At 40.8% G+C, this 23,278-nt stretch overlaps 1 protein-coding gene and 1 pseudogene across 3 annotated transcripts in view; one reads left to right on the top strand and one right to left on the bottom strand.

Moving 5' to 3' along the window:
- Positions 1-2,453: 2,453 nt before the first annotated feature.
- LOC139380553 (dual specificity protein phosphatase 19-like) lies at positions 2,454-4,783 on the bottom strand (annotated as a pseudogene).
- Positions 4,784-5,542: 759 nt separating this feature from the next.
- Positions 5,543-23,278, top strand: part of LOC139380788 (nck-associated protein 1-like) — a 71,864-nt gene continuing 54,128 nt past the window's right edge. Inside the window, exons 1-14 of one of the 3 annotated variants that reach the window (XM_071123815.1) lie at positions 5,661-5,948; positions 12,850-12,867; positions 13,946-14,056; positions 15,491-15,583; positions 15,809-15,865; positions 16,029-16,171; positions 16,374-16,464; positions 16,702-16,839; positions 19,934-19,982; positions 20,254-20,410; positions 20,556-20,612; positions 20,728-20,824; positions 21,545-21,651; positions 22,686-22,818. In XM_071123815.1, coding sequence (XP_070979916.1) covers positions 5,829-5,948; positions 12,850-12,867; positions 13,946-14,056; positions 15,491-15,583; positions 15,809-15,865; positions 16,029-16,171; positions 16,374-16,464; positions 16,702-16,839; positions 19,934-19,982; positions 20,254-20,410; positions 20,556-20,612; positions 20,728-20,824; positions 21,545-21,651; positions 22,686-22,818 — 1,371 coding nt within the window. In that variant the 5' untranslated portion in view covers positions 5,661-5,828. Of the gene's footprint in view, positions 5,949-12,849; positions 12,868-13,945; positions 14,057-15,490; positions 15,584-15,808; positions 15,866-16,028; positions 16,172-16,373; positions 16,465-16,701; positions 16,840-19,933; positions 19,983-20,253; positions 20,411-20,555; positions 20,613-20,727; positions 20,825-21,544; positions 21,652-22,685; positions 22,819-23,278 lie in introns of all 3 variants that reach the window. The other 2 variants (XM_071123817.1, XM_071123818.1) reach the window with 2 other exon arrangements.

Genomic DNA, 23,278 nt, shown 5'->3' with positions numbered 1-23,278 from the left:
CCCTTCTTTATACTGAGTCCGCTCTTGTAGCACTGAACCGTGGATCATCGCCGGATGCTCTGGACTGCGGATCCTCACCGTAGGCCCCGGGCTGGGGACCCTCGCTACTTGGATCATCGCCGGATTTTCTGGACTGGGAACCGTCGCTGGAGACGCCGGTCTGGGGACCGTCGTTGTAGGCTCCGGACTGTGGCCCGTCGTAGGAGGTTCTTGACTGTTGCCCGTCTTTGGAGGTTCCGGACTGTGGCCCGTCGTTGGAGGTTCCGGTCTGTGAACCGTCGTTGGAGGTTCCAGTCTGTGAACCGTCGCCGGACGCTCCGGATTGGGCACCGTCGCCGGACGCTCCGGACTGGGCACCGTCGCCAGATACTCTGTACTGCCGAGACGCACTGTAGGCACTGTAGGCCTGGTGCGTGGTGCCGGAATTGGTGGTACCGGGCTGGGGACACGCACCTCTGGGCGAGTGCGAGGAGCAGGAACAGGGCGTACTGGACCCTGGAGGCGCACTGGAAGCCTGGTGCGTGATGCCGGCACTGGTAGTACTGGGCTGGTGACACACACCTCAGGGCGAGTGCGGGGTGGAGGAACAGGATGTACTGGACTGTGGAGGCGTACTGGAGGTCTTGAGTGTAGAGTTGACACAACCCGTCCTGGCGGGACGTACTGGGCTGTGTAGACTCACCGGAGACACAGTACGCAAAGCCGGCGCAGGATATCCTGGTCCAAGGAGGTACACTGGAGACCAGGAGCACTGAGCCGGCACCCTCCTTCCTGGCTGGATGCCCATTCTAGCCTGGCCAATGCGAGGAGCTGGAATAGAGCGCACCGGGCTAGAATAGCGCACTGGAGACACCGTGCGCTCCACCGCATAACACGGTGCCTGACCAGTAACACGCTTCCCACAGTAAGCACGAGGAGTTGGCTCCGGTCTCCGACCTGACTCATGCAATCTCCTCGTGTTCCCCCCCAAAAAAACATATTGGGACTGCCTCTCGGGCCTCCGTGCCAGCCATGTACCCTCATATCAACGCTGTTCCTCCTGTGCCATCTCCTCCTGCTTCCATGGCAGGGTCTTGTCCCCTGCCATTACCTCCTCCCAGGTCCAGGATGTCCTACACTCCTCTTTCTCCCGGGTCCACGATGTCCACTCCTAACACGCAGCTTGGTCCTTTTTTGGTGGGTTGTTCTGTCACGGTCGTCATAAGGAGGAGACCAAGGTGCAACGTGGTAAGCGAACATAACTCTTTAATTAAAGACAGAACTAAACAAAACAACAAAACGAATCATGAAGCAATATGGCTAGTGCAGAACAGGCAACTAAACATAGAATAACAACCCACAAAATAACCAAGGAATATGGCTACCTAAATATGGTACCCAATCAGAGACAACAATAAACAGCTACCTCTGATTGAAAACCAATCTAGGCAACCATTGATATATAAACACCTAGACAAGGAAAACACCTAGACATACGACACCCCTTAGAAAATAAAAAAAAACTAAACAAACCACCCTTGTCACACCCTGACCTAACCAAATAATAAAGAAAACAAAGATAACCAAGGCCAGGGCGTGACAATATAAAACAAATTAACATTAGTAAACAAGTCATTTCATATACCCACAATCATTAAATATCTAAAAGGACTTCTTGAAGGATAGTAATATTTTTTACAATAAAAAACACATTTTAAACTAAAGATAATAAAATCTAAAATAATATGTCTGTTACAAAATCATGTAAGTAAAATTATAACATTTAAAATCTTGCCTCCACTAGAATAGATCTGTTATTCAACGTCCCATACATTTTTACAATAATACAACTAAGGATGTCTGTAATATTTCTTAAACCAAAATGAACGTTAATCAAATTAAAACTCTACATTAAACAATAATATTTTTGTATCAGTTTAGTCCATTTTCTTTACCTGTCACCCCACACATTTTTGGTACAAAAAAAGAAAGACTCTAAATTAATTTAAGAATTGTTGCACAGACATGGCATCGTTCATAAAGTTGAGAATTGTATATTTATACCTTTCCTATTCAAATTAGATTATTTTCAATTCCATTGTGGCCTCAAACCACCCTGAGTGGTTTATAGAAATTGATGACGGGAATGTTTAACTATTGGATAACACTGGCCCCACAGTGTAAATTGACAGGACATTGTAGGGCATTTCAAAATGACGGCTAATGAACACCTCAACATGATGGTGGGATTCCTTGGATTAGGGGATTAGGGGCCATATTAAGATCCATAATGTCACCCAATTCCCTATATAGTGCATTACGTTTGACCAGGGCCCCAGTGCACAATACTGTATAGGGAATAGAGTGCTATTTCGGACACAGCCAAGGATCTTTATCAGAATGATCTCTTTATGAGAAACAGTGGCTGATGATGAAATGCATTACTCTGGCGCTGCAGGTGTTGCTGTTGTTGCTCATTCATAGTCCCCACCATTGGCTTGTATGCCCCATTTAGGTTTGAAACCTTTCAACTGTTCGACAAAGCCTGGGTTTGGGCATGTGGCTGGCCAGGCTGATTTTACCAAGGCAAATGCGTCATCAAAAGGCTTCCCTTCCCTGGACATCAGGTATCCAATGACAACCGAGGCGGACCTCGAGACTCCAGAATTGCAGTGAACCAACACAACTCTATTCTGAGGGGGAAGAAGAGGGAAACAAGCCTTATGCCAGTAGAATGAAGGCATGCCCAAAAGCACTTCAGCCCAGTTTGATCAAAAAAGGGAATTAATAGCTCAACTGAGGGACTTGATAATCAAAAAAACCTTTAAGTGTTCTGGGATTTTTTATTTTATTTTTATAAAGCCTTATGTCAGTTTAGTGCTATCTAGTCCAAAAGCATGAGACATGAGGTGCTCGGCTGCTTTAAATATTAATCCCATCCCTTCAATTCACACAGCCTCAGTAACACAAGATCAATTACACCATCCTGCACTTCATGGTAGTCTAATAAAAGACTCTTATGCTAATCACACACAATGGCACAATTACAAGCTGTAAGGTGATAGAATTATTCTCCCAGTCAGCTAAGCATCATTGATGGTTTGATTAGTCAAATTGGAGTTACCCCTGCATGGTATCACAGGTTACAAAGGGAAATAAAATAGCCAGTAGCCACCAACCTCCATTCAACGGAGAGTGGAAAGTTATTTCCAATAGGCCAAGTTATTGTAATCATAAACCTTTGGTGAATTTTCAGCATGAGGCAGTGTTCGGTTGTTGGGTAACCAGCACCGCATTTTGCTAAAAGGTTGTATAGCAAACATAGGGCTACTATATATATGATATTTCTACAACAGGATAAATTATGCATGGTGAAAACTCTGCCGTGTATTATTTATTACACATTGGGGATACCTAGAGGTAGTGAGGGAGGCTTTGCATTGGCTCACTGCTGTCCAGTATCAGTTATAGTCCAGGTAATAAACTTGAACAGTCAATGAAATTACTAAAGTAAAGTTAAACAAAGTAGCTTAACGTAAAGTAAAGTATTTTGACCTATGTGCTGTATACAGTAGAGTGATTATTAATAAAACAAGGTTAGCAAGTGGAAAACACTTGTGTCACCATTCATGATGCTTAGGAATGTTTACTGTCAGGTAAGATGAATGCAGTGAAATATAGGGTATTAAAGCATAAACAGAAAATATTAAAATAAACTGGATATTACTGCACCCAATTAGCCTACAAGGTCGTGAGAACATTAACAACTTACCTCTTTATTTGCTTGGTCTATGAATTTTGAGCACTCTTGGAAATAGGATGTTATGTCAGTATCAGACACATCCAGAATGCTCAGTGTTTTATAAATGAACAGGTCTGGAAAGGCGTTTTCAACACCATAGGCTACATTCAATATGTGGGACACCTAAAATGGAAGAAGAACATTTATGAAATGCCAAAACAAAACAGAAGTAGACAGAAAATTATATAAACATGTCTCTATTACATTAAACAATACCTTATATGTGCAGCATCTTGTGAGCCTACACCAATAATTAACAACCATCAAATTGTGAATCTGTGAGGCATTTTGTAATGGAAATTTAACTGAGCCTATAGAGATTTGGCAATATATGTTTATATTGACTTACTACAGTAATGGTACTGTAAAAGTTTCAACTGTTTGAAGGGAAAAATACATGTGTTTACATGCAATAATCCAGTGGACTCAGAGTCTCAGTGGCAACAAACTTAAAACTCCCATCATTTATTGATACCTCTGTGTGTCTGTGTAGGCACCTGTCAATTGTATTATGACAGCTAAGTGTCCCCTGTCAATAACACATCTCATCCACTCACCTAATATTAAGTAAGGTTTAATAACTCCAACTTGTAAGTCCCAGCTGTTTTTATTTTTTTATTTTATTTTATTTTATTTTACCTTTATTTAACCAGGCAAGTCAGTTAAGAACAAATTCTTATTTTCAATGACGGCCTGGGAACAGTGGGTTAACTGCCTGTTCAGGGGCAGAACGACAGATTTGTACCTTGTCAGCTCGGGGGTTTGAACTCGCAACCTTCCAGTTACTAGTCCAACGCTCTAACCACTAGGCTACGCTGCCGCCCTGTTGTCCTGTACATAGCCGCATGCTTTCTCAGGCTGAGTTTTATCCTCTACGACATGAATAGTCGACCCTTTCCATGTCTCAATAATCCTCCTGCAACTCATTGTTGTCACGCGGGTGCATTGTTTTCTCAAATTGGTCTTGGAAAATGTCTTTATTTCCTGGGCAAAAGACTGCATCACATTTGTCTTCTCAAAACAAAGCAAATAATAATTGGTATGCTACTCCCTTGGATGAACTGTGAACAGTGCCTAGCTCCTGGTTCAAATGGACTCCTGCATGTTTTCTGGACAGGTTTTGTCAACACCAATTAGAAAATTGAGAACACCTATCAGTCAATCAGCCCAAATCAGTCAATCAACCCATATGGGTCCCTGGGCTTTTTTTCTGGGTGTCACAGATGTCACTATCACATGATACCATTCTAAAGCCTGTGAATGTGAATGTGTGTGTCTCCAGTAGGCTGGTGCAGTGGTATATTATTTCAAAGTCTATTTTACATACTGTCATCATCATTTTCCAACACAACTGAGATACCATTGAATCGAGGATTGCTCTAAAGGGCTTGCCCATATGAAGTTTTACACATGAACAGTATGTATGTTTAAATAATGTATTCTACAACAGGTGGGTCAAAACAAGCATTGTGATTGGTTGAGATGAGTTTTAAAAACCAGTTTTAAAACCAGTTTAGCAAGAGTATGTTCTTGATACCATGGCAAATGACAAGTATTTAAGAGAATAATAAAATAAAATGTCACACTAATGATAATGACCACCACAAGAATGCAAGGAATGCATGCTGGTCCTCTGTAGCTCAGTTGGTAGAGCATTGCAACGCCAGGATAGTGGATTCGATTCCTGGGACCTCCCATTATTAAACATGTATGCACGCATGACTCGCCCAAACAAATTTAATAATAGAAACCTATAATTTAGAACTATTTTGTCGTTGGTGTAGTGTGGGTGCAGCCTACATAATAAAGAGTATGTTCCTTCCCTAGCTGGTCACGTGACGTGCCTTTGGATTGCAGGAAACAGCCTCGTTTTCGTCAGATAGGACAACACCTAGTAAAAACCGAGTCTGCGACGGGAGAGAGGAGTGGGGCTTGGCGAAACCGCTCAACCCACAGAATGGGCGATTTATAACATTTTAACACTCGAGTGTCACTGTTTTCACAACAAACAAATTCTACAACCATTATTTTACAAGATTCGGTAGCTATGTCGGCAACATTGTCGCGCGGCTCGCTCCAACCGGGCCAGCAAAAGCTGGCCGAGAAATTTACCATTCTGAACGACCGGGGCATCGGGATGCTCACTCGTGTCTATAATATCAAGAAGGTAAGGTACTCAGTGTAATTCTTAGGTTCATGGTAAATTGTAACTACATTCAAGAGAAATTAAAGATTAAACCCCAAAATGATCTGTGATGTATGGCAGAAGCCTTCATTTGAACTCCAAAGGATGACGGCTAGGGCTGCAGGATTCCAGTCAAGGCCCTCTTGAAATGTGTTGCAGTATAAATTAGCTATGTGGCTAGCCAAGCTCTGTCATCAATAGCATCAAAATGCCAAATCACTGTTTTCTGAGATTGATCTATTTCAATCTTCGTATAACAATAATACAAACTCATCGGATATTGAAAGATGTTGCTCACTTCCTTTGAAATAAAATAGTATCTCAGTGAAATAGCCTACATGCCTAGCTGTGCAAATATTTTTGTGATTTCTGGCTAGCTAACGTTAGTTAACGTTACATAGTTTCTCGTTCACCACATTGCTAATATAATATTCAATCAAATTAAGAATGGAAGGCTGTTCTAGATTCTTGAGCTATTGTTGGTGAGATTGAAATCGGTGAGATCAGTCAATTTAATGTGAACACATAATGTGTCGGATTAGTAGATACTAGAGTAATAATATTAACACTATCTGACACACATTAGGCCTATATTGTCTGACAGCAGTCAGTTGTTGATGTAGACCATTCTATTCAGCCATCACATCATCCAGTAGGCCTAAACACTCACTAAACACCCAGCACAAATCAAATGTATGTATATAGCCCTTCCTACATCAGCTGATATCTCAAAGTGCTGTACAGAATCAAATCAACACATCATTGGGCAAATTGCACATCATGACTGTAGGATACTAACCAATGGCACGGCAGTATCTACAGTCGTTGTACATGTATTGGATATGGTTGTTATACAGTTATTGTAGAGTTGTTATTTAATGCCTGATGCATAGTAGCATACAGGTCCTGTTTTTAAAATCACACAATAAAACACATTTTCGCAGGACAGAAGGGAGAAGTACCTAAAAGAAGGCACCGTTTTAGAGATTATAATGATTTGTTTAGGACACTTGTAAAAGTGGTGACATTATGATACAGATTCCACACTTGAACCAGTTTCCTAGACACTAATTAAGCCTAGACTAAAGAAACATATGAAATGAAAGTGCTTTTTAGTCCAGGACTAGACTTCATCTGTGTCTGGGAAACTGGCCCATGATGTTTAATTTACTTATTTTAAACCCCTACCGAGAAAAACATTCTTAGTAGTATTACTAGTTTAATACTATTCACTATTCATTATTACTTATTCATAGTAGGGACTCGGGAGGTGTCATAAAATGCAGATTTCATACAAGACTTTCAGTCAGTGTAACAGAAAAGAGCATTCTTAGTGTATCTGTCCATGTTAATGGCCTTGATACAGTCAGTCCTTTAATGAGAAGAGAGTACTGTGTCACAACCTATTCCTATGCTCTGGTCAAAAGAGGTGCACTGTGTAGGGAATAGAGTTCCATTTGGGACACAGACTGGGTATTGGAGATGCTTGGACGACTTTGGGTAAATGGCAGCAGATAGAAGATAGCTGGAGGCAGTCCAGCGTGTAGCTGAAAGGAGGCTGGTGGAGAATAATGCCTCTCTGCCTTGCCTGCCTGTCTGTCTGCCAGCCAATCAACCCTTGTGCTGACAGCCTACCCGGGCTAGAAGGCTTAGCCCTTAATAGGCGCCACAGAATCATCTCTCTCTCTCTAAACTCTCAATTGAAGTTAGATGGTGATACAGATACATTATCAATGAAACATTATGCAGCCCAAGTAAGATACAGGATTCAGAAGGAAAAAAAACTTTCCTCAGAACACAGGATGACTATCAAAATGACTATAAGGTTGATTGACACAACACGCAAGAGCTGAGTTGTCTGCCGATTTTCAAATGAAATCAAATTTTATTTGTCACATGCACCGAATACAACAGGTGTTACAGTGAAATGCTTACTTACAAGCCCTTAACCAACAATGCAGTTTTAAGAAACTACCCCCCAAAAAGTAACAAATAAAAGTAACAAATAATTAAAGAGCAGCAGTTTTGCAGACAATCTATCAGTAATATTAGGCCTTTTACTCATACAGTTCCATTTATAAACCTCCATTTTCATGCTTCCAATAACATTTATTGTTATTTTATAGGCCTAACATTTCTTGTTATTTTATAGGCCTAACATTTCTTGTTATTATATAGGCCTAACATTTCTTGTTATTGGGAAAATGTACTTTATTGAAACTGTGGCAGCGTTCGATGCTTGTGCATTGAACTAGCAGATCTGTTGCTTGGCAACTGGTAGGCATTGATAGCACGTATGAAGAATTTCAGATGTCTTTTTTGTTTCAGCTGTGATTGTAGGCTGCGACACAGGTCTACCTCAGTACATCAAACAGCTGTAGGCTTCTGCACATTCCTAAGGCACACAGGTCTACCACAGACCTATATCATTGTCCTACTGCACACTCCTACTACCACAGGACTACCTCAGTACATCAAACAGCTGTAGGCTTCTGCACATGCCTAAGCCACACAGGTCTACCACAGGCCTATATCATTGTCCTACTGCACACTCCTACTACTACCACAGGACTACCTCAGTACATCAAACAGCTGTAGGCTTCTGCACATGCCTAAGCCACACAGGTCTACCACAGGCCTATATCATTGTCCTACTGCACACTCCTACTACTACCACAGGTCTACCCCAGTAAAGCACATTACTGTAGCCTACTGCACAAGTCTACTAGGACTACCTCAGTAAATCAAACTGCTTAGACTAGCAGCTTTATCAAACACAATTAATTGGAGCGTTCATCCAAAATAGAGAGATATTTTGTTGATACCCACTCAGCGAGTTACATGTGAATCTGAAGATTCAGTGACCAACAATATGGGATTTATGTACCAAGAACAGCTTATAGCTTAGCATTAGAATTGTTGACAGCAAAACAATGGGACCCCTGATATGACAGCTGGCTGCAAGTGGGACACCACTGTCTGGGCCAGCAGTATTTCTCATTATATTGATGTAACTTACACCAGGGGTTCTCAAAGTGGGGTCTGCAGAGTTACTGCAGGGGGTCCGCAGCCAGATCTCAATATTTAAAAAAAATAATATATATTTAAATTTTATTTTTGACTTTGCATTTTTTGAATGAATATTACTAACAATAACAGATTAAACACATTTTTGCCAATGGATCCGGGAATAAGTTTAGAGGGTGTAGTACAATATTACATTACAATTCATGTTCTTAACCCTGGGCAACATGGGACTGGGAGGCTCAGCTGGATATTGGTATCCACAGGACTCCACCAATTATACATTTTTCAACTCAATTCTTCTTGTATTCCCACCCAATTATTATAAAACATGTTTTACATAAATGTGCTGTAATTTAAGATGTAAAACTGCACAGTTTTCTCATTTCCTTATGGTAAAATGTGTAGAATTGCAGGATATTGGCTTTGAAGCTGCAACACAACACAATCTCTCTGACCCATGACAAAATGTGTAGAATTTTAGGATTTTTTTTCTCCGATGCCAAGAGGTGGGCCTATAAAATGTTCCTTCCCAGGGCCTGAGAGTTGTACTGCCGAAATCTTAGTAAAACTCTTTGTATGCTATTTTTATCTACCTCAAGTTGTGTTCTGATTATGAAGTGGTCCCTGATAAATTTGCTATCACATAAGTGGTCCCTGGCCCCAAAGAGTTTGAGAACCCCTGACTTATACAATGATGATATTTCTGTCATTTAACAATGATGTTTATGTAGTGTATCAGTGTTACAGTGAAATATTTGTTTGAAAAGTGTAAGACCTGTCATAAGCATGTAGCAATGTATGTGTTCAGACAAATAGACTACTGGCTGAAAAATTTTGCCTTTCAAATGTAGGTTTTCAAATTGATAAAAATAACCAGGGAGAGGGGAGAGCTTCTTATGATGTCATAAATTAAGTGGAAACTCCTGCTGCTCTCAGGGGCAAGCCTGCTGGTTTTCACTAGCAGAAGTGACTTTTTGCAGCAGGTTAAGATAATTAACTGTGGCAGGCTAGGTGAAGTAGTGTAACAGTATAACTTTAGACCGTCCCCTCGCCCATACCCGGGCGCGAACCAGGGACCCTCTGCACACATCAACAACAGTCACCCTCGAAGCATCGTTACCCATCGCTCCACAAAAGCCGCGGCCCTTGCAGAGCAAGGGGAACCACTACTTCAAGGTCTCAAAGCAAGTGGCGCCACCGATTGAAACGCTATTTAGCGCGCACCACCGCGAACTAGCTAGCCGTTTCACATCCGTTACAGTAGGTTAAGGAAAAGAGTTAGGGTTAGCTCAAATTGTCCTCGAGTCGAACATACAGTTGCGGCCAAATATAATGGCACCCTTGCAATTTTCTTAAATGTCCTATTTCAATTAATTTAAATTGAAAATAACTTTTGTTCTTCACACCTTATTGGATTTTCAACATTGCAGAACCAATTTTATTTTTGTAAACTTAAGTCTACAATTTTAATTTAAAATTGGTCAAGAACCCGCCAAAATGCTTCTAGTAGCCATCAATGAGCTAGCTGCACCTTTCTACTTACCATTTGGCCCACTCTTCAGCAGAAAACTGCTCTAATTCTTCAATGTTTGAGGGGTGCCTCCCACCAACTGCTGTTTTCAGATCTCGCCATAGGTTTTGGATGTGATTCAGATTTTGGTGCTTTTTATGTGTGTTTTGGGTGGTTGTCCTGCTGAAAGACTCACAACATTCAACAGAGATTCTGGTCACTGGGTTGAACATTGGATAGCAGTACTGCAGAAAAAACACATCATCCATCCATATGCCAATAACCAGATCAAGACTTTATCAGTACATTGATGTAGTGAGTGCAATAGGAATACAGTCAGCTCCTTGGTATTGGGGGGTTTCAGTCCAAGTCCTGATAGACGGAGGGTCCTGATAGACGGAGGGTCCTGATAGACGGAGAGTCCTGATAGACGGAGGGTCCTGATAGACGGAGGGTCCTGATAGACGGAGGGTCCTGATAGACGGAGGGTCCTGATAGACGGAGGGTCCTGATAGACGGAGAGTCCTGATAGATGGAGAGTCCTGATAGACGGAGAGTCCTGATAGACGGAGAGTCCTGATAGACGGAGAGTCCTGATAGACGGAGAGTCCTGATAGACGGAGAGTCCTGATAGAGGTCTCCTATAGATGCAGTAAAAGCAGTCAATGGAACGCAGACTGAAGAGGATAGAAGAAATCTGATCAGATCTAACAAAGTGGATATTTGTCTAATCCGTCATGATTGATGTATTGTAACAGGTCCCCAATGTGGTTACTAAAGTCTGATTTGGATATATTTGGCTGTTTTTGCTGCATAACATGTAGAAGTTGTTTCTTTTCTGGTATAGAAGAAGTGACTGTTAACTCCTTTTTGTATTAGCTGGTACCATAGCTGGCATACAGAAATCAGTGGTGCTAGTCAGTTGTTTTTAACTGCAATGCAGTTGATTGGTGACAATGACATGAACATGTGTTGGGGTTGACATCCATACAAGCATTTATACTCAGATTTTTACCTCAACATAGTGTGAAATACACATAAACAATAGCCTAAATGCAGGCTAATTTTACTGGGTGGACAATGAGAAGACTTGGGATATTTCCCCCACGCATTTCCAGGGAATATCCATTGTTACGGTCAAGTTCCATTGATGTCTTTACTGCATCTATGAGTTCAGAGGGGGAGGGTCTCCTATGTGTACATAGCCTTTACCTCAATCTGTTATTCACTCTCCTATGACCATGGTAGCACTTAGGAAGCACTGTTATCATTGGTTAAGCACTGTCATCATGGGGGAAGTACTGTTATCATTGGGGAAGTACTGTTATCATTGGGGAAGTACTGTTATCATTGGGGAGGAGCAGTTGACACTGGGGAAGAGGGAAGTACTGTTATCACTGGGGAGGAGCAGTTGACACTGGGGAAGGGGGAAGTACTGTTATCATTGGGGAGGAGCAGTTGACACTGGGGAAGGGGGAAGCACTGTTATCACTGGGGAGGAGCAGTTGACACTGGGGAAGGGGGAAGTACTGTTATCACTGGGGAAGCACTGTTATCACTGGGGAGGAGCAGTTGACACTGGGGAAGGGGGAAGTACTGTTATCACTGGGGAGGAGCAGTTGACACTGGGGAAGGGGGGAAGCATTGCTAGCACTTGGGAAGCTCTGCTAGAGCTATTAGTAATAGCACGGTAGTCAGTGCTGCTCACTAAATTAGACCAAGTTAACTTAACTGGTCTCAGACCAAGGTTGTGTTGGATGAAGCAGAGAAACATATTTTCTTTTACTCCTTTTGATTTTGCACATTTTTAAACAAAATATTTACAACAAAGCTAATCTCTGTATGTCATTGTACTGTTAGACATGTTCTGTTATTTTTTTATGTTGTGAATTTATCTTGGAAATGAACAATGAATTGCCTAACTGCCTATATGAGCTACGGGTTCTGTGCATTAAATGTTTCAGGCCATATTCTTTTTGGGTTCATTGGTAGATGCACTGGCTTAGCATTTTCCTTGGTTTTACTTGCATGTTTCTGTTCCTACTTGTACTAATCAAACAATACGTTATGTCCTTTCTTAAACTTAAAGCCTTAATACTCTACGGTGTTGCTACTCTAGGAGGAGGGTTCCCAGCATGGTGTGAGATAGTGATTGAACAATGCTTTGACAGGCAACACATGAATTATTGTGCACAGTGTAAAGCCAAACTATCTCTCAACAAATATCCCGAAAGTAAAAGCCAAAGCCTTTTTAATGTAGCGATGCATGGTTCTATGTTTTAAACCTGACTTTACCTGTGTTTACCTGTGTGGTTTTCTCTCTTTCTGTCACAATGCTTCCCTCAGCAAGGACAAGTTTGGAAGGTTTGCTCAGCTCTTCCCTAAATCACTCCCCCTCGTTCTACCCCTCCCTGCTATCCTTACCAGCATCATGTCCAGGAATTACTTGTATACTACTCAGTACTCACAACGTTCACAATTCAACAAACAGGCCCATCCCAAAGTGCAATTGAATCGCTGGAATAATTTTATTAGGTTAAAATAGATATAATATTTTCCCGTTTATTTCTTACAAGATAGACTTTGCAACTGTTAGTTATCTTTAGCTTGTTATTAAAAAAAGGTGAGCACCTATAGTCCAACAACTAGATCATAATACATTAACGCTTTAACCATGGTCATCTTTTGGTTTGTGAGCATCAAATTCACAGTTCCTGGACATTTGCACCACAAAAACAAAAAGTTTGTATTTTTTAGGGTTTGAAGATGAGGCAATGGGAAAAGATAGGGCCTGGTTGAATTCACTGACACTTCATTATGCAATTCAACACTACCCTGCTCTCCTCTGCAAAATGAAAGTGTTCCCTGCATGGATCCATCACATCGTATCACTAATCTTGAATCCAGTTTTGATGATATGAGGATTTGAACATGCTCTTTCTCTATATGTTTGTCGCTCTGCTGTTTTAGTTTTATTGTATTGCGAACTTCAACACTCTTATGTGTTATAGACTGACTGAATACTAAAACATAACTATTCCTGTTTTGTCGGGTAGCTGTGCATGCCAAGTGTCATATACCATACACCATCCTACCTCAAACATACACCTGCTAACCTTTTGTTGCTTCTAACATCTATATTGTAACACCCAGTTCAACTATCTTCTCTCCCAGTAGGAGTATGCCCATGCACTGCTTTCTCACTAACTGCTCTCCAACCTCCCATACAGCACTCTGTCAGTGGAAATGTATTCATACTCTATCTCAGTCTCTCTCTCTGTGTCTGTCTCTCGCTCTCTCTCATACACTCACTCACTCAAAAAGTGACAAAATACTACCTCATCATCCTATCAGTTTTCTGCCAATGTTTTGTTGTTGTTGTTAGTATTATTGTTGATGCTTCTTTAGCGTTTGTCTGTGTTTTTGGCCCTCTTCATTATAGGCATGTGGTGACCCCAAAGCTAAACCATCCTATCTAATAGACAAGAACCTGGAGTCTGCTGTTAAGTTCATTGTCAGAAAATTCCCAGCGGTTGAAACACGCAACAACAATGTAAGTCTGTCTATTGCATGTATTTTCCAGATATATTCCGTGTTATTTCAGCTCATTTGAATGCTGCTTAGTATCTATATGCAGTCCTTTACCTATTGCATTACAAGGTCTGTGCAATAATGTGCATTTATTAATTGCATTAATTGTTGTAATTAGTAATTTTAATAGTAGTATTTGACTCTTTTGAGATAAAATAGGAATTGTAAATGAAATGCCATCTGAGATCCATTATCCTATCTCTTCACTATATATGTATCAATCACATGTACATTTCCATAAATGTTATGTTCTGTATGACAATTCTATCTTTTTATAGCTAGCCTTTTTCAGTACAACTAATTCATTCTCACCATGTTTGTCTTTTCATGTGTTTTTCCACTTGATGCTTATCTATCACCATTGGCCGGCTTTCTATTTCATTTGAACTGTTTAACTGCTTCTATGGTGTAGATGTCATGTGGTTTGCTATGTTGTACTTTTTGCTGCAGTGGTTCATGTTTTACTTGGTCTGTGTTTTTGTTTTGCATGCTTAACTTCTTGGCTTTTTTCTGGAATATTCTTTTGGTAAGTTGAAGCTCCTCAGAGTTCCTTTTTTTCTATGTTTTGCATGTCTTATTATTCTCTATGTAGCAGATTTTCATTTAATTTGTTGCTAATAATACAAATATGAATAATCTTTCACACTCAAGTTTTTCAATACTGTTAGGTAACTGTTAATAGTTAGAATAAGTAACATTTATGGGCAAGAGACCAAGGTGTGTCCCAAATAGCACCCTATTCTCATTGTACTGCACTACTTTTACCTAGAGCCCTATGGTCCTTGGTCAAAAGAAGCACACTACATAGGGAATAGGGTGCCATTTGGGATCTGCCATTTTACTGAAGTTGCTGGGAAATGACTGACAACACAGCTCTTAGCTCCCTCAGTAGATGCCTACTGGAGAACTTCTTTGTATTGCTTTTAATATTTTTAACAAATTTATCTTATTAACACTTTGTTCTAGCTAGCTATTTGTGTAGGTAGCTATTTTGGCTTGTGAGAGGCTATCATTGGTTAAATAAAGCCCCCATTGTGACAGTGCTAAAAATGCAGTCATGTTATTGAAGGCGACATGTGTTTTTGGTTAGAGCTCTACAGTTTAGCGTTGTCAAAATGTCACCCTGACACATTGTGTGATGTCCTTGGTAGTATTTCTCAGGATATCTAGTTATTCTAACAAGTTGAGACCACTCACTGCTCTACCAAACATGAACAAGCAAACACAGATGTCAAAGTCACGATAAAGTATACAATGTTTGAACTCTTATGCCAGATTCTGTCAGCCTATTTGACTGTGCTCATTGTTCCATAGCATCCATACATTGAACCTTTGTGTGTCCTATGTTTAACTTTAGAGCACCTTTTTGTTACAATCATGTATTTTTTTTCTACAGCAACAGCTTGCACAACTACAGAAAGAGAAGTCTGAAATCCTTAAGAATCTAGCGTTGTATTACTTCACATTCGTAGATGTGATGGAGTTTAAGGTATGTGCAACTTGAGCATCATTCAATGTAGTGAAAATAGAGAACAGGTTTTAAGATCCGTTGTCAAATAAGCAGTAGCAGGAGCATAATATGACTGTCTTGATACCAATGTACAGTACTTTATATACATGTGTATTGATAATCCATCACAAATCAGTTACACTTATTATCAAGGTACTATACTGTGGAATGTATATAAATACTGTTTTCTTTCTCTGCTTCCAGGACCATGTCTGTGAGCTGCTGAACACTATCGATGCTTGCCAAGTATTCTTTGATATTGTAAGATACATGTATTGTATAAATACATGTAATTACAGAATGCTTTTGGTTATTCCTCCAAGATTATATCTCAAAGATGTTATGTTTTTACTTGGATTAGATAAGTATGCTGACTCTTAAGGGATCGGTCTAGAACTAATTTTGTTCCCATATCTTTCTACAGACTGTAAACTTTGACCTGACCAAAAACTACCTTGACTTAGTAGTGACCTACACTAACCTAATGATGCTACTGTCTCGGATTGAAGAGAGGAAAGCTATCATTGGCCTCTACAACTATGCCCATGAAATGACACATGGATCAAGGTAAAACAATATTAATATTCAAATAAGTGAAGCTTAAAGCTTTTATACGAACAGTTCCAGTGGCATTATATTAAAATGGCATAGTATTATAGGGAAAATGTGATGCATGACTAAAACACTCTTTTTATTGTTGATTCGGACTTCGAAATCCCTTAGAACTAGAAATATCAACAACATTGTTGTATGTTTGTTCCCCATCTAGTGATCGAGAGTACCCTAGGCTGGGACAGATGATCGTTGACTACGAGAACCCCCTGAAAAAGATGATGGAGGAGTTTGTTCCACATGGGAAGGTGAATAGTGTCACCTATATCTCAACATGTTATGTTCTTGTCCTGAGCACTGACAATGATAACACATTTTTTGGTTACACTGTATTATAACTCGAATGCTTAAGCCATGTTTATAAATGCTTATATTGTTTTTAAATGTTTACTAATAATAAAATATATATGTGTTAATAGTTGATTAATGCTTGTTCATGAAAGTTAATATAAACTGTCCTAAATCGATCTCTCCCTCCCCTGTAGTCGTTGTCAGACGCCCTGCTCTCCCTCCAGATGGTGTACCCCAGGAGAAACCTGTCTGCTGACCAGTGGAGGAACGCCCAGCTACTCAGTCTCATCAGTGCTCCTAGCACCATGCTCAACCCAGCCCAGTCAGACACAGTGAGTTACCGTGCTCAACCCAGCCCAGTCAGACACAGTGAGTTACCGTGCTCAACCCAGCCCAGTCAGACACAGTGAGTTACCGTGCTCAACCCAGCCCAGTCAGACACAGTGAGTTACCGTGCTCAACCCAGCCCAGTCAGACACAGTGAGTTACCGTGCTCAACCCAGCCCAGTCAGACACAGTGAGGGTGAGTGCAGTAATGTGATCTCTCCAGGAGTTGAACCCATGACTACAGTGTTGCTAGTGCCATACTTGAGCCACACAGTACCATCAATACACTGCCTGCCTATAGAAAGTCTACAGCCCCTTGGATTACTTCATATGTTATTGTGTTACATAGAGGGATTAAAATGGTCATTTTTTTGTCAACGATATACACAAAATATTGTAAAGTCAAAGTGGAAGAAAAATGCAATTTTTATTTTATTTTAGCTTAATGAAAAATAAAACACTAATATTTTGATTAGATAACTATTCACCCCACTGAGTCAATACATGTTAGAAACACCTTTGGCAGAGATTACAGCTGTGTCTTCTTGGGAAAGTCCCATAAGAGCTTTGCACAAGTATTGTGCAATATTTGCCCAGTATTATTTTCTAAATTCTTCAAGATCTGTCAAGGATCATAGCTATACAATAATTTTCAAGTCTTGCCATAGAGTTTCAAGCAGATTTAAGTCAAAACTGTAATTTGGCCTCAGGAACATTCCCTGTCTTCTTGGTAAGCAACTCCAGTGTAGATTTAGCTTTGTGATGTAGATTGTCAGGCTAAAAGGTGAATTCCTTTCCCGGTGTCTGGTGTAAAGCCGGCTGAAGCAGGTTTTCCTCTAGGATTTTTGGGGGCAGTATTACTTTAGTGCCTTGTTGCATACAAGATGCATGTTTTGGAATATTTTTATTCTGTATATTTGTATTCTTCTTTTCACTGTCATTTAGGTCATTATTGTGGAATTACTACAATGTTAAACCATTCTCAGTGTTCTCCCATCACAGCCATTGAACTCTGTAGCTGTTTTAAAAATCACCAATGGCCTCATGATAACATCCCTGAACAGTTTCCTTCCTGTCCTGCAGCTCAGTTCAGAAGGATGACTGTATCTTTGATGTCTGTGTACTTTAATACATCATCCACATAATTATTAACTTGACCATTCTTAAAGAGATATTCAATGTCTGATTTGTTATTTTTACCCATCTACCAATCACTGCCCTTCTTTGAGGCTTTTGAAACTCCCTGGTCTTTGTAGTTGAATCTGTGCTTGAAATTCAATACTTACCTGAGGGACCGTACAGATGTACGGTCCAGAAGAAGGGGTAGTCATTCAAAAATCATGTGAACCCGTATTATTTCACACAGTGTGAGTACAAATAACTTATTTATGTGATTTGTTAAGTCACATTTTACTTCTGAACTAATTCAGGCTTGTCAGAACAAAGGGGGTGAGTACTTATGTAACAGCTACAGTACCAGTCAAAAGACACACCTACTCATTCAAGGATTTGTCTTTTTTTTGACTATATCTACATTGTAATGGTGAAGACATCAAAACTATGAAATTACACATATGTAATCATGTAGTAACCAAAAAAGTGTTAAACAAATCCAAATATATTTTAGATTTGAGATTCTTAGTAGCCACCGTTTGCCTTGATGACAGCTTTGCACACGCTTGGCATTCTCTCAACCAGCTTCATTAGGTAGTCACCTGAAATGCATTTCAATTAACAGGTGTGCCTTGTTAAAAGTTAATGTGTGGAATTTCTTTCCTTCTTAATGCGTTTGAGCCAATCACTTGTGTTGTGGCAAGGTAGGGGTGGTATACAGAAGATAGAGAAACAACAGTCTGTCATTACTTTAAGGCATGAAGGTCAGTCAATATGGAACATTTCAAGAACTTTGAAAGTTTCTTAAAGTTCAGTGGCAAAAACCATCAAGTGCAATGATGAAACTGGCTCTCATGAGGACCCACCACAGGAAAGGAAGACCCAGAGTTACCTCTGCTGCAGAGGATACGTTCATTAGAGTTACCAGCCTCAGAAATTGCAGCCCAAATAAATTCTTCACAGAGTTCAAGTAACAGACACATCTCAACATCAACTGTTCAGAGGACACTGCTTGAATCAGGCCTTCATGGTTGAATTGTTGCAAATAAACCACAGCTCCAACCGCCATGTCTTTGTGATATGCAGAGTAGGTGAACAGATGATCTCTGCATGTGTGGTTCCCACCGTGAAGCATGGAGGAGGAGGTGTGATGGTGCGGGGGTGCTTTGCTGGTGACACTGTCTGTGATTTATTTAGAATTCAAGGCACACTTAACCAGCATGGCTACCACAGCATTCTGCAGTGATACGCCATCCCATCTGGTTTGCACTTAGTAGGACTAGCGTTTTTTTTGTCAACAGGACAATGACCCAACACACCTCCAGGCTGTGTAAGGGCTATTTGACCAAGAAGAGTGATGCAGTGCTCCGTCAGATGACCTGGCCTCCGCAATCATCCAACCTCAACCCAATTGAGATGGTTTGGGATGAGTTGGACTGCAGAGTGAAGAAAAAGCAGCCAACAAGTGCTCAACATATGTTGGAACTCCTTCAAGACTGTTGGAAAAATATTCCTCATGAAGCTGGTTGAGCGAATGCCAAGAGTGTGCAAAGCCATCATCAAGGCAAGGGGTGGCTACTTTGAATAATCTCAAATATAAAATAGATTTTGATTTTGTTTCACACTTTTTGTTTTGGTTACTACGTGATTCCATATGTGTTTTTCCGTAGTTTTAATGTCTTCACTATTTTTCTACAATGTAGAAAATAATAAAAATAAGGGGGGAAAACGTGAATGAGTAGGTGTGTTAACTTTTGACTGGTTCTGTGTATTTTAGTTATTTCATTTGTAGAATTTTCTTTTCACTTTGAAATTATGGAATATTTTGTGTGGATCGAAAATGAAATCTATTTAAATCCCTCTTTGAAATGCAACAAAATATGAAAAAAGTTCAATGGTGTAGACTCTATGGGCACTGTAGATCTCCAATCACACCGTTTCCTGCTCACAGCCACATGCATTGACCTATGATTCTGTTTCTTCTAGATGCCCTGTGAATACTTGTCCCTGGACGCCATGGAGAAGTGGATAGTATGTAAGTGTTTGTTGAGTACAGTCTGACCTAATTGATTTGATAGGTTTATACCATTGGAGGGAATGGGGAGCATGATCATTTTTTAAATTGTAATTCATGGTTCAGGTACAGGTGTATTTAACATCAATGTGCATATCTAAAAGCATAACACTTTAAAACACAGGTAAAATTATAAATCAGTCTAAAGATTCTTATTCCCTATTTGTTTTGAATGTTTCACAATCTTATTTCTGTGCATCGAACTCTCTCTGTCCTTGTGTTTGTGTGTCAGTTGGCTTCATCCTGTGTCATGGGGTCTTGAACAGCGACCAGGCAGCTCTGAGCCTGTGGAAGTTGGCTCTTCAGAGCAGCACCTGCCTCTGTCTCTTCAGAGACGAGGTGTTCCACATCCACAAGGCTGCTGAGGACCTCTTCATCAACATCCGCGGGTGAGGGATCACACATTAACAGTTTTCCTGGACTCAGATTAAGCGTCGCCCTGGACTGAAAAGCATGCTCAATGAGGGACAGTTTAAGAATATACCCAGGCATTTTAAGTGTGTAAATTAACTATTCTTCCTTTTAATTTCACAGCTACAATAAGCGTGTGAATGACATCAAAGAGTGCAAAGAACAAGCTCTGTCACATGCGTAAGTGCCCCACAAATGTATCTCATTGACGGTTTAGGATGCAATTCAGCACAGAGATTTTAAATGGTATTTGCCACACTATCCTCTCAGAATGTGATTGTTTGTTTTGTTACAGAGGCTTGATGCACAGAGAAAGACGCAAGTTCTTGAGATCTGCCCTGAAGGAGCTGGCCACAGTCCTATCTGACCAGCCAGGATTACTGGGCCCTAAGGTACTGCACCACTGCTCATTCATCACGGCACCATTTAGACAGTTTTGAAATCAGAAGGGGATACAGGCCGGTGGGAGAAACAGTGGGAAGGGTGGACACAGGGATTGAACCCAAGTCTCAGTTAGGGAGATTTGTATATGTGGCTTTTGCCACTCAACCACAGCAACTGTGTTGCCACTCAACCACAGCTCTGCACCTGCGCTACTGCTCTCTAGTTGGACTAACACTATAGGCACTCTAGTTGTGTTAACATGATAATGCTAGTTGGACTACAGTGGAGGCTGCTGAGGGGAGGACGGCTCATAATAATGTCTGGAACTGAGTAAATGGAATGGCATCTAACACTTGGAAACCATGTGTTAGATGTATTTGATATCATTCCGCTCCAGCCAATACCACGAGCCCGTCCTCCCCAATTAAGGTGCCACCACCTCCTGTGTTGGACTAACACTATACACTCGTTGTGTTAACATGATAATGCTAGTTGGACTGACACTATAGGCACTCTAGTTGTGTTCACATGATACTGCTTGTTGAACGAACACTATAGTATAAGCACTCTAGTTGTGTTGACATGATAATGCTAGTTGGACTAACTTTAAAGGGGTCAGAGGATTGGGATTCAAATCCTGAATGACCTGTTTAGATCCAGTAGTCCTTAGTCGTGTCTAATTGATGGGTGATATTAACTATAAAACCTGACTCCTGTCCTCTGCCTAGGCCCTGTTTGTATTCATGGCTCTGTCGTTCGCTCGGGATGAGATCATTTGGCTGCTACGACATGCAGACAACATCCAGAAGAAGAGCACAGATGACTTTATTGACAAGTAAGACATCCTACTGACTCAACTTGTAACTATGGAATGTAGTGGCCCTGTGTGAAAATGCATCTTCGTGACACGTTTTTCTCTTGCTTGACTGCCATCAGGAGGCTAAAAGTGCTATGTCTCAAAGATTTTTGAATAAAATTACCCTTTAAGGAAAGCCGCGGTGTGTAGGAGTATTGAGCATACTAATGAAGTTTAGGTCTTCTATTCTCTTATACTAAATAAATATAATACGCAATATGCAACAATTTCAATGATTTTACTGAGTTACAGTTCATATAAGGAAATCAGTCAATTGAAATAAATTCATTAGGCCCTAATCTATGGATTTCACATGACTGGGCAGGGGCGCAGCCATGTGTGGGGCCTGGCAGGGCATAGCCCCCCACCCACTGGGGAGCCAGGCCCAGCCAATGAGAATGAGTTTTTCCCCACAAAAGGGATTTATTACAGACAGAAATACTCCTCAGTTTCATCAGCTGTCCAGTTGGCTGGTCTCAGATGATCCCTCGGGTGAAGAAGCCGTATGTGGAGGTTCCTGGGCTGGCGTGGTTACACGTGGTCTGCGGTTGTGAGGCCGGTTGGAAGTACTGCCAAATTCTCTAAAACAATATTTGAGAAATTAACATTCAATTCTCTGGCAACGGCTCTGGTGGACATTCGTGCAGTCAACATGCCAATTGCACGCGCCCTCAACTTGAGACATCTGTGGCATTGTGTTCTATGACAAAACTGCACATTTTAGAGTGTCCTTTTATAGTCCCCAGCACAAGGTGCACCTGGGTAATGATCATGCTGTTTAATCAGCTTCTTGATATGCCACACCTGTCAGGTGGATGGATTATTTTGGCAAAGGAGAAATGCTCACGAAAAGGGATGTAAAGACATTTGTGCACAAAATTTAAGAGAAATAAGATTTGTGTATATGGAAAGTTTATGGGATCTTTTATTTCAGCTAATCAAACATGGGACCAACAATTTACATTTTGCGTTTATGTTTTGTATAGATAATTTTTGCTATTCTATGTCCTCAGGCACATTGCAGAGCTGATCTTCTACATGGAGGAGCTGAGGGCTCATGTGAGGAAGTATGGTCCTGTCATGCAGAGGTACTATGTCCAGTACCTGTCTGGCTTCGATGCCGTGGTGCTCAACGAGCTAGTACAGGTAAGACTGCTAGCTGAAGCTCTCATGGGCTCCCTCTCAAATGGTACGTTAGATTTTGGTACGTTAGATTTATTCTAGTATGCATTCAATTGTTTTTTTAGTCATCAATCTACACACAATACCATACACATAATGACAAGGCATAAATATTTTTTATTTAAATATCACATTTACTTAAGTATTCGGACCCTTTACTCAGTATTTTGTTGAAGGATTGTTGGTAGTGATTACAGCCTCGTGTCTTTTTAGGTATGACGCTACAAGCTTGACACACCTGTATTTGTGGAGTTTCTCCCATTCTTCTCTGCAGATCCTCTCAAGCTCTGTCAGGTTGGATGGGGAGCGTCGCTGCACAGCTATTTTCAGGTCTCTCCAAAGATGCTCGATCGGGTTCAATTCCGGGCTCTGGCTGGGCCACTCAAGGACATTCAGAGATGTTCCAAAGTTACTCCTGCGTTGT

This window comes from Oncorhynchus clarkii, chromosome 22 (assembly GCF_045791955.1).
Source record: "Oncorhynchus clarkii lewisi isolate Uvic-CL-2024 chromosome 22, UVic_Ocla_1.0, whole genome shotgun sequence".
Taxonomy (NCBI): domain Eukaryota; kingdom Metazoa; phylum Chordata; class Actinopteri; order Salmoniformes; family Salmonidae; genus Oncorhynchus; species Oncorhynchus clarkii.
The sequence above is the reverse complement of the archived record's forward strand: the minus strand, read 5'-3'. Positions and strand labels throughout refer to the sequence as shown.